Source organism: Glycine soja, chromosome 4 (genome assembly GCF_004193775.1).
Source record: "Glycine soja cultivar W05 chromosome 4, ASM419377v2, whole genome shotgun sequence".
NCBI classification, from domain to species: Eukaryota; Viridiplantae; Streptophyta; class Magnoliopsida; order Fabales; family Fabaceae; genus Glycine; species Glycine soja.
The window spans coordinates 3,680,367-3,693,854 of NC_041005.1; the positions used below are offsets into that span (position 1 = coordinate 3,680,367).

The window sequence follows — 13,488 nt, forward strand, 5'->3', positions numbered from 1 at the left end:
TCTCAAAACAATTTATATGTAATTTCCCATAACATTTGTTTAATAGGAGTAATGTTGGACAATGGGAATAATTTATTTATTATATCCTTGATAGTATTACATTATTCATTATTGTATTGAGAAGAGAAGTGATTTACTTAGTTTTCATGAATGTGGTCACATCAGAGGCTAGTGCTCATTTTAGAATAGATGAATCCAATTGAGAGAGAGAAAAAGGATTGACCTTTTCTGCCAGAGAATATACGGGATCACATTAGTACATGAAAGGCAAATAACGGTTATTTTTAAAGGTTTAGAGTTGTCTCAATTTGAGGTTGCAACTTCGCGAAACTAAGAAATAGGTATTAGGTGCCACATTGAGGTTTATGCAATGTCCTTCTTAATACCCGCTGGTATGGTGCAATGTCCTATGCCGGGACTGGGACACCATCTTCCGGTACCACCTTATCAATATTGTCTTTTCCCGGCATATCAATTTTTTTATTCGGGTAATCTTTTTTTAGTCCCACTAAAATATCAGGCAAGTCCAAATTTCATACAATTTGTTTGTTCTGATTTATATTGGATGCACTGCGTACGTTGTAATTTTGATATTTTATTTACATGTAAGAACTTTGACCAATTTCAGCCATCTCTGAACATATGGTGCAAGAAGGCACTTGTTTTCTTGTTACTAATGAATTCTAAATCAAACGTGCCTCTGTCAGATGTCGTTATTTCCCTTCTTTTTTTCCAAATAGAGGAAATAGAGTGAAAATATCCAATTACAGGTGTTTGAACTTGAATTGAAAGGTGGAAAGATGGGCTGATCAGTCCTGAATGATTGTGAATTTGATATTTAATCATTTTTTTTAAAAAAAAAACATTGAAGCTGGGCTTCTATTTTCTAGTTGGCCAACTCGGTTACAAGGTTCCAATACTGCTTTTAGACTCATATATTCTCCAAAAACTTGACTGGATTATCTAGTATGCTAGTTTTAACTTTAGCCTTTCCAGCAAATATTCACGTTAAACCTTTTCTTTTGAGTATAAAATTCACAGTAACAATGATTTTGAGGCTACTTAGTTTTTATGCTTAAAATCTGTGTGGAAGATTAGTTAGTTTCCTCAAAGATCAAAGGAGCGAAGTTAGCTCATTGATTCTATGGAACCTTAGAGTATCAATTTGATCAACACCGTGTTTCATTGTTGTCTGCTTCTGCAGTTTTGGCCTTTTGGGTTTTCTTTTCTTTTTTTGCCCTTTACTTAAAAACTAGTCTACTGTTTTGGTTCACTTTAGGGTGAAGAATTTCTTGAACCTTCATAAACTGACTTAACCTTCTCAAGAATGAAAAGTTGTTAACTAGTAGTTGATCATTGGTGTTTGATCATTGGCAAGTGGTTTCTATATCCATCCTAATTTCTTGATTTGAAGTTGACATTTTGAATATGTTCCCTTGTATCCACATTGCAGAGATGACACATGGTGCATATGATGGGTTGATTGCTACACCCAAAAAAATTAATGATTTTGTTGATGGTGAAGATGAAAGAGCAAGTTCAAAGTCACGGAAGGGAGTAAGACTATGGAGAAAATTAAAATATCAGCTTATAGAATACAATTCACTGCCAGCCTACATGAGGGACAACGAATTTATATTGGGTTATTATCGAGCAGATTGGCCATTGAAGCAGATCTTCCTTAGCATTTTCTCAATTCATAATGAGACACTTAATGTCTGGACGTAAGTACTTTGTCTTCAAGTACAAATCTCCTTCGTTATCTTATGAACTTGATGCCCTTTTAATATCATATTTTTTCCACTCTAGGTGCCTTTTTTAGTTTTGCAAACTTGTATTGTAAGAGTGTGAATTAACTTAGTGTTACTTCCATTTTATATTTGTTGTCCATATTTGAGCTTGTTTTTGGTTTATTTTCTCTACTGGCCATAATAGTCTTCTTTCCAACAAGCCTTATTAGGATATCCTACAAGATAATGTATTTTATCACACAGCGGAATTAACCAAAGGTGGGAGAATAAAAGAGGAGTAGGTACTTATGTTAAGAGTTTTCTTCTAATGAAAAGATCTATTTTTCTGAACTTCTAATGTCATTTGTGTTTACCTGACAACAATATTTTGATTCTAGTTTTCCAAACTGGCCAAAACTCAAATGGTGTATTTTGCTTGTGGTGTTATTTTCTAATTTCAGTTGAAATTTCATCTTAGTAACTTACATTAAATGTCAACATTAAAGGATAGCATAGATTAGTGAGATGAAACTTCAATTTTAATTGCAAAACAGCACCACAATCACTTGAGCTACAGCTTGAACATTTTCTCTTGATATATGATGATGGCATATATCACTTACTTTTATGTCTCTTTTATAAGAAACCACATCAAAGGTGCGTAGTTAACTAGTCTAAATTACATTTCATTACTTAACGTAAATGGCATTATTTCAGGCATTTGATTGGGTTCTTCCTTTTTCTCTTTCTCACCATATACACAGCTATGAGAGCTCCAATGGTTGTGGATTTCAATTCTGTTCAAGATTTGTCTGAAATGATAGGGAAAGCTGATTTGAATATGATTCGTTTAGATCTCTTAAAATGCCTGGCTTCACTGCCCAACATGCCCGAGATTCTCAAATTAAATGACTTGAGTGAATCTCTTTATTCTTTGGACTTCTCCTCATTATCAGGTTGGACTCTTGTGGAACTTCTCACCAATTGCTTGCCTGAGCAGTTTTCCCTAGTAAGTTTCTCTTCCTCTTCATGGAATCTCCTGCAAGATTCTGTTCATCTGTTCTTAAGCTGATGCATTTTAAAACATTACATTCTTTTATATAATTTATGAAAATGGCAATAAAGTAAGTATTATAAGTATGACTTTTAAGGTATGATAAAAGTCAACAAACTTAATATACATGATGATTTATGATTGGATGATATTACACACTATCATGGCATAAACTATTTACTTATAAAGTAAATAAGAAGAGTTAGATACCTTGTATTTAAGTAAGTTTAAAGAGTAAGCATGTGTTATTATACACCACTGATATTCATTTAGATTGGGAGAATTTAACTTATCACAGTTGTTACATTGTTACAGAATGGTCTGAAAGGTGACATGAACATGGTATCCCCCTTAATGCAACCGATTACAAGGTGGCCTTTCTATGCCTTCTTAGGTGGGGCTATGTTCTGCTTGCTAGCCAGCAGCGCATGCCACCTCCTTACTTGCCACTCACAGCGCCTTTCCTACATCATGCTCAGAATTGACTATGCTGGGATTGCTGCATTGATTGCAACTTCATTTTACCCTCCTGTGTATTACTCATTTATGTGCAATCCCTTTTTTTGCTACCTCTACTTGGGCTTCATAACACTAATGGGGATTACTACTATTGTCTTCTCTCTTCTCCCATTTTTCCAAAAGTCCGAGTTCAGGAAGTACCGCGCTTCCCTCTTCTTTTTAATGGGGTTTTCAGGTGTGGCACCAATAATACATAAGCTGATACTGCACAAGCATCAACCTGAGGCCTTGCAAACTACTGGTTATGAGATACTAATGGGAGTTCTTTATAGTTTGGGAGCACTAATCTATGTCACAAGGATACCAGAGAGGTGGATGCCTGGCAAGTTTGACATTGCTGGCCACAGTCACCAACTCTTTCATATCTTGGTTGTGGCAGGGGCATACACACACTATCATGATGGGTTGATCTATCTAAGATGGAGAGATTCTCAAGGTTGCTAGGTTGATTGTGAATCTTCATCAATATTAACTAAGATATCAATTAGATGGAAAGTGAAGCTAGAATATAGTAATATACCCTACATTGTTCTTTGCCGTGTTGGATGTATGATCATACAACTACAAGCCAAGGTAGAGAGCCAAGGGGGGTTGAGGGTGGTGTCACGGTTATGCCATGGTAGCCCAAGTTTGTGAAATTTTACGTATACTACCCCGTGCACGTGTGTTGTTGATGGGCCTCACAGAATAAATTTTCACACGACCAATTTAGTTGGTGATCTTTTCTCTTTTTAGAGATGTATGTGTTTGGCCTAGCCACTTCTCATTAGAATTACAGACTCCATCCAAGTCATGCAAGACCTTAGTGTCTAATCAATTTTCAAAAGAGCTTTACTTGATGCATTTCGTTGGATTGCTCTATAGGCTTGAACTAGATTAACAGATTAATGCTACTAACTTGGTGGTGGATTGGTTTGCATGATGAAAAACTATTGTGTTGTACATGGTATAGCAGGCGCGTTGACTGTTGACAAATCTTTCATATAGAAATTAATTTCTGTCCTTTGTGCTTACTGCTTAGTGCTCAATGCTTACAGAGTCACATGTTGTGTTTGATTCCTTGAGATGAGAAATAAAAAACCTCGCGTTAGACTATAATAAAAAAATCTCAAATTGATAGTTAAAATTGGTGTTCATAACATATACAGCATAATAAATAGACCTATTTTATACTTTTTTTTAAAGGCAAATCTATTTTGTACTTAAAATATACTACATAAAAAAACAAATTCTTAAAATTACGTACTTAGATATTGAAGCAGAGAACGTTTATGAAACAAGAAGGAATCATGGAGTATGTGTTTTGCCAAATTGTAGAACAACAATGGCAACAAGAAGATGGAATCATTCCAAGATTTTGGAAAGGTAGACTAGAACAATAACACAATCTTTTCGGTCATGTCCCTAATGCTAAAAGACTAATCATTGACAAGAGATAATGTTGGAGGCCTGTCGTAAGATATTACAAATGTGGTCAATTAGGATATCACCACCACAACCACCATCATTCTCCAGCTCAGGCTCCTTTTCCTTTGATAAAGGCACCAATTCATCCTCCTACTCACCAACCAGCTCACGCTCCAAACTACAACCACTATCACCACCATTCTCCAACTCCTACTTCTGCTCCCATTCCTATTGGGAACATTCATATTGGTTCGACAATAGAAGGCTTACACTTTTGCCCATATTGTCCCTCTCAAACTCTTCAATCCTCTTATTTCTCCAAGGTTTGGTATCCTGGTGAGATTGAAGAAACATCAACATTTCTTCCTCCTCAGCCCTTACATTTCAATCTAATGTCTCCAGAGCGATAACAATTCTATAATTTTAATAAAAGATCTTGAAAAATTAACTATTTAATTTAATCAAACAACAATGAAAAAATAATAATTCTTTATTAAAGTTAAATTTAATCACATAATAATAGATTGAGTCTTTTGAACATCCCTATTTATCCCCAACAATAATATTTTTCTTAATTGAATACTAAAATATCTTAGATTATCTCTTATAATTACAAACATTATGTTAGTTTGAATGAAATTAGACTCACATCTTAAGTAGAACCTCTAATATGAATTATGAGAATAGAAAAAAAAATGTTTGAAAGAGGAAATTCAACTAGATGTGACTAGTTATTAGTCTTGTGATTGAAAAGAGTTATTCTACTAAAGATAATCAACTAAATTGTTTTATGAAAATTAATCATATATATAATCGATAGATATTTTGTACCTAGCTATAACATAATAACAAAGAAAAAGATTTCTTATAATTAATTAGTTTTCTTATCTCTTAATTATATGTTAGGATTAATCATGATTTATAAACATCCCAACATGCAAATACTCATTTATTCTATCACATCATCACCAACCATATTAATTATCATTTTTCTTTTTTTTATTTCATTTAAAATGTTTGCATTCAAAGGGTCAAAACTATCTATCAATTTTTCCATTTCATTACCAATAAAATTTCCCTCTTTTTTATTTTAAAAAAAAGTATTAGGAGTCTATTATTATCAATAAGGATTATATCTTTGTATTTTTAGCACATCACATATCTTATTGTATCGCACTGATACATATTGTAAATAGTAGTTATATATCATTTACCTGTAATTTCTACATATCCCAATTACCTAACATAATGTGGAAATGCTTGATGATGAAACAAAAAAGTAAGAAATTCATTCCCTATGCCACTTGCACTATTATGATAGAAACCTCATTAAGATTTGAAAACTTAGGTCCTATTTAGGATGATTGTAAGTTTCTAGTTTTTTGTTTTTAAATGTAATTTTTAAAATAAAACATGTTCGACAAAACATAAAGTTGAATTAGTTTTTAACTTAATTTCAAAACAATTTTACATTCATCATCAAAATCAACTAAAAATATTTTGTGAATTTGATTTTAAGTTAAAAAAATACATTCTAACCACCATTATTATTGCTATCACACCGTCTTTGTCGTCTCTACCGTCACCATTCCACCACCACCACCACTATTGTCTCTATCATTCCACCACCATCACCATTGCTATTATATTTTGCCTTTGCCACCACCATCATCATTGTCGTTGCTACCATTCTGTCGTCTCCATTGTTGTTATCATTGTTGCCGTTGTGCACCATCACCATTTCACCATTGTTATCGTCATTATCACCACCAGCACTGTCGATGTCACCACCATTTCACTGTTACTATCGCCATTATTTTGTTGCCTCCATCATCATTATTGTCATCTTTGCCACTATTCCACTCCATTACCACCCATAATTTTAAAAATTAAACTGATAATTGACCTAGTTAAGATATTGGGTCACTAAGTCAATGATTGAATCAGTAGGTCACTAATTAGCCTTATGACCCTATCTTCATTTAAAAAAATTATAACTTTATATCCAACCTTAATTAACTTACATACCCCAACGTGTTTTCTCCCTTTGAACATGACCCGACTTGAGTTAATGGGTCACCAATTTAATGCATGGTCAATTTAGAAGGCAACTCGATCAAACCAAACCTCCAGGTCGGGATCGAACTAGTCTGACCAAGTGGGTTTGTCCGGGTTTTATAACACAATCATCACCATTCCACCACCACCTCAACCATGGTTACCACCACTATTCCCACCCCATCACCATTTTCACGACTATTATCACTATCATGTTACTTTCATCTTGCTACTTTTATCATTGTCATTATTTTACAGTAAAATTAGATATGATAAAATGTTTGATTTATTTTATTTATCTTCAATTTATAATATTATTTTAAAAACTAAAAAAATAGAAGTTTAAAACTCAACTAATTTTAATTTTTTAAAATTTCAAAACTAAAATTAAGAAATTATCCCAAATAAGACCTTAGTAACTAAAATAATACAAGAAGGGGAGTTGTATGTAGCCTTGTAGTGCCGAAATCTAGAGCATTAGTAGGCAATGGCCTATTGGCTAGCCCTATTACAGGTGTTTTTGCAAATTGCAATATGATGGAGAAGGCTCGTAAGCATATGAAAACTGCGAGATAGGATAATCACATTCACATGGGTCCGTTGTGGGTTTTGCCATGTGTGTGGATAAAATTATAAGAAATAGCATCCGTATCACACCACACGTGTATATCATCCGGAAAACATGGTCAGCTGTAATAGGATCGCCGCTTTGAGGCTCAAACACGCTCGCTCCCTCCTATGCCCTATTTTCTATTCTAATTACTCTTTCCTTCTGTCTCCAATTACATTGCCTCTCTTTAATTTCTTTTTCATCTTTTGGGAACTTGGAACGTGCTTGTGTTGTGGTTGAAAACTCTGAGGATTAAAAATCCAACCAATTATTGCACTAAAGACAATATTTGGAATACTTTTTTGTTTGGTTCCCCTTGAGTGATCATCAGGGATATTCCCAAATGTTAATCTATTCCAAAGTTGAAGTATTTCTGGCTCTCTTCCAATATTTTCATATTCAACGCACATACAGTGCACAATTAGAGTTGTAATCTTTAACATGTTTAAAAATTTAACTATCTACCTAACAGTTGTGTCCTGCTTTATATAGGTTCCTTTGAAAATTGTGATTTTTACTCAACAAAGGATTTTTATAATTAAAAATTACTTTGCAATGCTTTAATTTACATAAAACTCATTAATTGTTAACATGATTTATGATATAAAATGAAAATTAAATGTAACAAAAAAAATCACCAACATGGTGCGATACAATTAACAAATAATAATATCTGTTAATTACAATACTCGAAGGTTCTATTTCTAATCCTTGTAAGTAGAAAAATATTTGTTAAAAGAAATTAATTTCTTAAACAGATTTAAGTATTTTAAGGAATTAGTTTATAGTTTAAGAAGAGACCCTCCAAAATCATCCAAAACAAAAGATAATAAATTGAGATTCCTGAAAGGAAAAAAAAAATACAGTGATGAGTCATGAGAGGACAAATAATAACAAAACCATGGCACTTAAAATCACGTGTTTCATTAGAGTCGTAGGGTAGTTGGCACTTTGTAATTTTGGGCTTAAGTCACGTCTTTCAGGAGGGCGAAGAACCAGTCATAGTTTCTGTCACACTTTGAGCTCGTAGTAGATGCGCATGCCATTGCCAATGTCCGTAAAGTAAAGTAAAGTCTTGAACGACACTAGATTTCCATGCCTTGCCTTTCAATCTTTAAAGTCAGTCTTCATAATAATTGAGATCAGCATGCCATGTGTGGGATTTTATTAGAAGCTACAAAATTTAAATTCCAATAGAATGTCACCAATATTAATACTTCTTAATTCTTATCACAATTTTTATTTTTTTATGTAGAGGGAAATTGGAGCTTGAGATTTGATATGCGACATAGACTAGATTATTGGATCATCACGGGTGAGAAAAGGTAAAGAAATTTGGTGGTAGAAAAGGGTAGGGAATCTCGAAAGACTTTGAGTATAGGCAATATATCGGTGCTTTGCACCGTCGCAATCGGCAATCTTTGACTATGCAATTAAAAAGTGACTATAATAGCAATGCTCGTGCGGTTGGAAAAGCCATGCTAGCTGTTACATGCACACTTCTACTATTGTTGCATAATAAGGTGGGGAAATAGAAAGAAGAGAGAAAACGATAGATTCAACAAGATGATTAAAAGGAAAGAAAAATTCAAAAATAAAGTATAGAATGGGTACAAAAATGGTATAAAAATTGTAAAAATATTAGAAATTTGAGTAGGTCTTGCACAACTAATTAAAAATTTAAGAAAACCTCAAAATACATTTTGGCAAAAACTATTATTATTTTTATATACTCTTAACTTTTGATTGACTCTCCTTGTATAAAGTAAACGTGTAAATTACATTTTTGTTTGTTCAAAATATTTTGAAATATTAGCTTTAATTCCTATAAAAATTTAATATATTTTTATCTTTATATTTTAATAAAAATAAGAATTAAAACCAAATTTTTATTCTTATCCTCCCCGTGGATATAAATCCATATATCATATATGGATGCGAGCTTGATTCTCCTTAACACTAAAATTATTTTGGAGACACTCTCTCCGCCATGCTACTATATTTGCGTCTTTTTTCTTTCAATAAATAATAGTGCCGTAGAACAGTGCATGTAACCCGTGTCCTCATAATTTATAAGTTTTTATAGATATTTTTTTTTATCAGAGACTTCAATTAAAACACACTTTTATTCCTTGTTCTTAAGTTAAACATAAGGTTTTTCCAAAGTGATTTTTCTAAACACACACATATATGAGCTATAACGACAAAAGTAAACTTCCACTTCAGATTGTAAGTTTGGGAATCTTTAATTCTTAGTTTTATAAAAAAATATATATCTTAATTTTCTAAAACATTGTTTACTTTATAGACTTTTTATTTACTAGAGTGAATAAAAATTAGAATTTAATGGAATAATTTTGTAAAGTCAATCTCAAAATTTACATTTACAGATCTAGAAATCAAGGTCTCGTAAAAAAAAATAAAAACAGAATAACATCAAGGTTTATTGGAAAAAATATAAACAGCACGGGTCACTATTCACAGCCCCCCCGGGTCCTCTCCAAAGAAATAAAAAAACAAAACAGAAAAAGAAGGAGGTTGAATTGAAAAAGGCGATCTGATATAAAGTAACTCTGTCTCATTGTCTCGTTCTGATTCTATAAACCTTGGAGCCCCAAATTCTAAAAGTGAATTTGCATGCTGTTGTTGTTTATTTAATATGGTTTAGTTGACTATGTGTAGATATTTCAGTTTGATAATCCGGGTGCTTAACAGAGTAGCATGCATCAGAAATTTGCAAAAGGAAACAATCTATTAAAAGAGTGGGACATCTTTGCATAAAGTCACATTTCATTGTCCTTGTTACATACTAAACATTTTTTTTAGAAAATAAATAAATATATGAATTGAGATTCACTAGCTTCTTGCATTGAGCAAGGATCACTGGGTGAAACACTCAATTGATTATTAAAATATAAGTCCAAAACCAATATAGAAAAGCAAAATTTATTGTCATTGCCACGTTTCCAACGTCAATCACGAATTGTATTTTTTTTTTTTCACTTTTTACTGTTTAAATTGGTATCTATCCGTACATTGCATGATATAGTAAGCTAGGCAAATACCTGCCACACAGTGTTCCCCAAATATGACATTATTTTCCGTGTACAAAAATCACATATATAGTAAGAGCTGGCCTATTATGCTGGGCCCTTCATGTGTTATAAGTACCATATGGATTTTCTACCATTTGGGAAGGGTAAGTTTTTGTCTCAAAAAGCAAATTGTACACATGCGGGGTATATCTTAATGTACAGTACCTCCTGCCCCAGTCTCTTGGATATGTTCATCATGAACATGATGCATAACATTATTTTCTACTGTGTCCTTGTTTTTCACTTTCTGCATTTAATTTGACCCCCCAGATACATACATTTATTAAGGAAATTAAGTGTTCTGTAGTAACGTTTTTGCATATATTTGAAAAAAAAAGTCCAAGAGAACATACATGAACATGTGAGTCCTGTGCTTGTCTGGTAAAAATCTCTTTCATGTTCATCCCTGCAGGGTATTTAAGCATTGAAGAGAATATTCTACATAAAATAACCGGCAGTCTTTTTTTTTCTGTAAGCATAATTGTTTTTTGTTGGCATTACATTCAAGTCGGTGCTTACCAGTGGTTCCTCTTTATGAAACATGGCTCTGTCTAACTCCAAGAGTGGTGTTTAATCCTTTACTTACATATCTCCGTATATGGCTAAACTTTCTGAGCACCCCATTATTTATCAACAAAAAAGTGGAAGAAGCCAAAATAACCCTTAAATGTGATAAATGAGCACCAAAATAAAATCACAGCAGAAATTAATTTACTAAACACATGTGGTGTATGTTGGTGATAGTGACAAATTGCTGTTCAGTAAAAACATTAAAAAAATGACAAAGGTGAAGAAATTAGTTTGTTGGTTGTTTCAAAGCACACACTTGTGAACCATTAACGGGAACGAAAGACCAATCATTAAAGCATCATTAGTAGTGACTGCACCAAATTAATATTAACTTTTTAACTTGAAAGGACAGCACTTACTCCTATTATTATCTATGGTAATTGGTAATGTTATGCTGCCACAAACAACCTCTCTCTTTCACACACACTCTCGTTCTACAATCTACACTAATGGACATTTTAGTACACACACGCACACAAAGCCAACTGGCAGTGTTGATTCATCCGCATAAAGATAAAATAAGAAGGCGAAAGGAGTGAGCAAAGGGACAAGGAGTTTAAAATTCTAGTGATTCGTTTGTTTCTCTCTCTCTCTCTTTTTTGTTTGTCAATGAATTATTTTTTTCTCCACTCTCTAGTGTTCCTCCTCTTCTACTTAAACTGAGAAGAACCACATTGAGAAGCACAAGAAGGAGAGAAAAGAAAGAGAGAAAAATAGGTCCTTTATTTACTACTCCACACACACTCTTTCCCTTGATCACACAATATTAGAGTGTAGGGTACCTAGCAATCACTCAAAGAAAGAAGGGCTAAATGGATATATCAAGTTCACAATACAATAGTGCTGGTGAATCTGGCTGGACACATTACTTGGATCATTCCTCTCTTTCTGAAAGTTATTTCCAGATGAGAGGTGGGATAGAAGACCATGGAGGAAAGGGAGCAAGAGTGGAGGAAGAGGAAGAAGATTTGTCTATGATCTCTGATGCTTCATCTGGTCCTCAACATTACCATGAAGATGATGGTCAACACTACTGTGTAAATTGGTATCCTTCTACTTCTCACTACACCAAAGAATCAGAAAAGAAGAAGAACAACAACAAGAAGGCCAAAGAATATGGTAACAATCAACATCCTTCACCTCTTGATGACACTGCCAGTTCCCCTGTTCTTAACTGTCCCAAGGCAAGTCAAAAAGCTATTGTAATGTTATCTCCATTGGCATAAACTATTTGTGTATATAATTTCTCCTTAGCAGCAATTTTTTTAGGGAGGCTAATGGTTTTATTTTTTAATTGAACAGAAGAAAGCCAGTTTCTCAGGGAATGGAGCAGTGGAAAATGCACTAGATTTTCCCCCATGTTTCTCGGGAACAAAAATAAAGGTACACCTCTAGTTTTATTATTAAATGAAATATTAATATTTCTATCACATTTTGCTTATTGCCTGGTTGCACATTTTGTTGTGTTGAGCTAAACTAGTCAATTTCTGTAGAAAAAGTCTAAATTCCAGAAGCACTTCAGTTTCTTTGAGCGTTCTCTTGGTGGAAAACAAGCTTCAGAGGAACCAGGTGATCCATTGTTTTGTACATTATGTTTTTATGTTTGTGTACTTTTTATAATTAAGTTACATGTGTCTCATTTGTTGCATCTTTTATCTCCTGATAGGTGGTTTCGATGAAGGATGGAAATGAAAATTTTATCTGTAGCTTTTGCTTCTGCTGTGGAAAGAAAGACTAGGTCTAGGGGATGTCAGAGTAGATGCTGTTCAATGACAAAGAGAACTCCTTTGATTCTTTTCTAGAAAGAAAGAAAAAGGAAAATCCCTTTTATTGTAATTTTACTGTTTTTTTTTTCAATATTTGCTACTGTGCCACTGCCAATGCAGTTTGGAACAACATAAGAGAATATAAGAAACTGAAGAGGGTTTCTGATTCCATTTTCTTGGATGCCATCCGTGACAGGCACGCCTGAATGGTCATAAATTGTCTTTTTTTTTTTTTATATATATATATTTCCCTGGTATCGAGAACACAAACATTGAGTTGCTAAATTAGAACATAAGGTAGCAGGAAACTAACCAATGCACACACATGTTAGGATTTATAGTTGAATTATCCAGAATTACATTGAAATACCAGTTAATATAATTTTAAATAAATGTTCGCATGTTGTATTTGACTTTAAAGAATTGATTTTAAGTTTAAAGTTGATAAATGATTAAAACAACCTTAAATATGTGTGTATTTGGTTTCTCATTGGAATCTACATTTAGTGCAAAATCACATCAAAGTTAATGCAAAATAGTTATATATAGCATGTGTATTCCCATGTTTTGAAGGTGGTTTTTCTCGTTTCCGATATGATTTTCAAAAGTTAATAGTTATAACTTACACAAATGTGATTACTCTATTCTTAACAAGTTTCCAACACAAACACGTTATTAG

The 13,488-nt window shown here is 33.2% G+C and overlaps 2 protein-coding genes across 2 annotated transcripts; both read left to right on the forward strand.

The window, feature by feature from the left end:
* The first annotated feature begins 1,455 nt into the window (after positions 1 to 1,455).
* Positions 1,456 to 4,242, forward strand: LOC114408313 (heptahelical transmembrane protein 4-like). Its single transcript, XM_028371341.1, has 3 exons — positions 1,456 to 1,724; positions 2,448 to 2,739; positions 3,100 to 4,242. Exons 1-3 carry the CDS (start codon positions 1,456 to 1,458, stop codon positions 3,745 to 3,747), a joined length of 1,209 nt encoding a protein of 402 aa, XP_028227142.1. The 3' UTR covers positions 3,748 to 4,242.
* A 7,358-nt stretch (positions 4,243 to 11,600) lies between these two features.
* On the forward strand, positions 11,601 to 12,980 carry LOC114408776. The gene is made up of 4 exons (XM_028371940.1): positions 11,601 to 12,227; positions 12,346 to 12,426; positions 12,537 to 12,612; positions 12,710 to 12,980. Exons 1-4 carry the CDS (start codon positions 11,856 to 11,858, stop codon positions 12,733 to 12,735), a joined length of 555 nt encoding a protein of 184 aa, XP_028227741.1. The 5' UTR covers positions 11,601 to 11,855; the 3' UTR covers positions 12,736 to 12,980.
* The last annotated feature ends 508 nt before the right edge of the window (positions 12,981 to 13,488 follow it).

What these genes read in the sequence shown, in the direction of transcription:
- LOC114408313 (XM_028371341.1), top strand. Translation starts at nt 1,456, where the DNA reads ATGACACATGGTGCATATGATGGGTTGATTGCTACACCCAAAAAAATT. An exon ending in GAGACACTTAATGTCTGGAC is followed by an intron (nt 1,725 to 2,447) that starts GTAAGTACTTTG and finishes GCATTATTTCAG; the next exon opens with GCATTTGATTGGGTTCTTCC. An exon ending in TGCCTGAGCAGTTTTCCCTA is followed by an intron (nt 2,740 to 3,099) that starts GTAAGTTTCTCT and finishes ACATTGTTACAG; the next exon opens with AATGGTCTGAAAGGTGACAT.
- LOC114408776 (XM_028371940.1), top strand. Translation starts at nt 11,856, where the DNA reads ATGGATATATCAAGTTCACAATACAATAGTGCTGGTGAATCTGGCTGG. An exon ending in CTGTTCTTAACTGTCCCAAG is followed by an intron (nt 12,228 to 12,345) that starts GCAAGTCAAAAA and finishes TTAATTGAACAG; the next exon opens with AAGAAAGCCAGTTTCTCAGG. An exon ending in TCTCGGGAACAAAAATAAAG is followed by an intron (nt 12,427 to 12,536) that starts GTACACCTCTAG and finishes CAATTTCTGTAG; the next exon opens with AAAAAGTCTAAATTCCAGAA.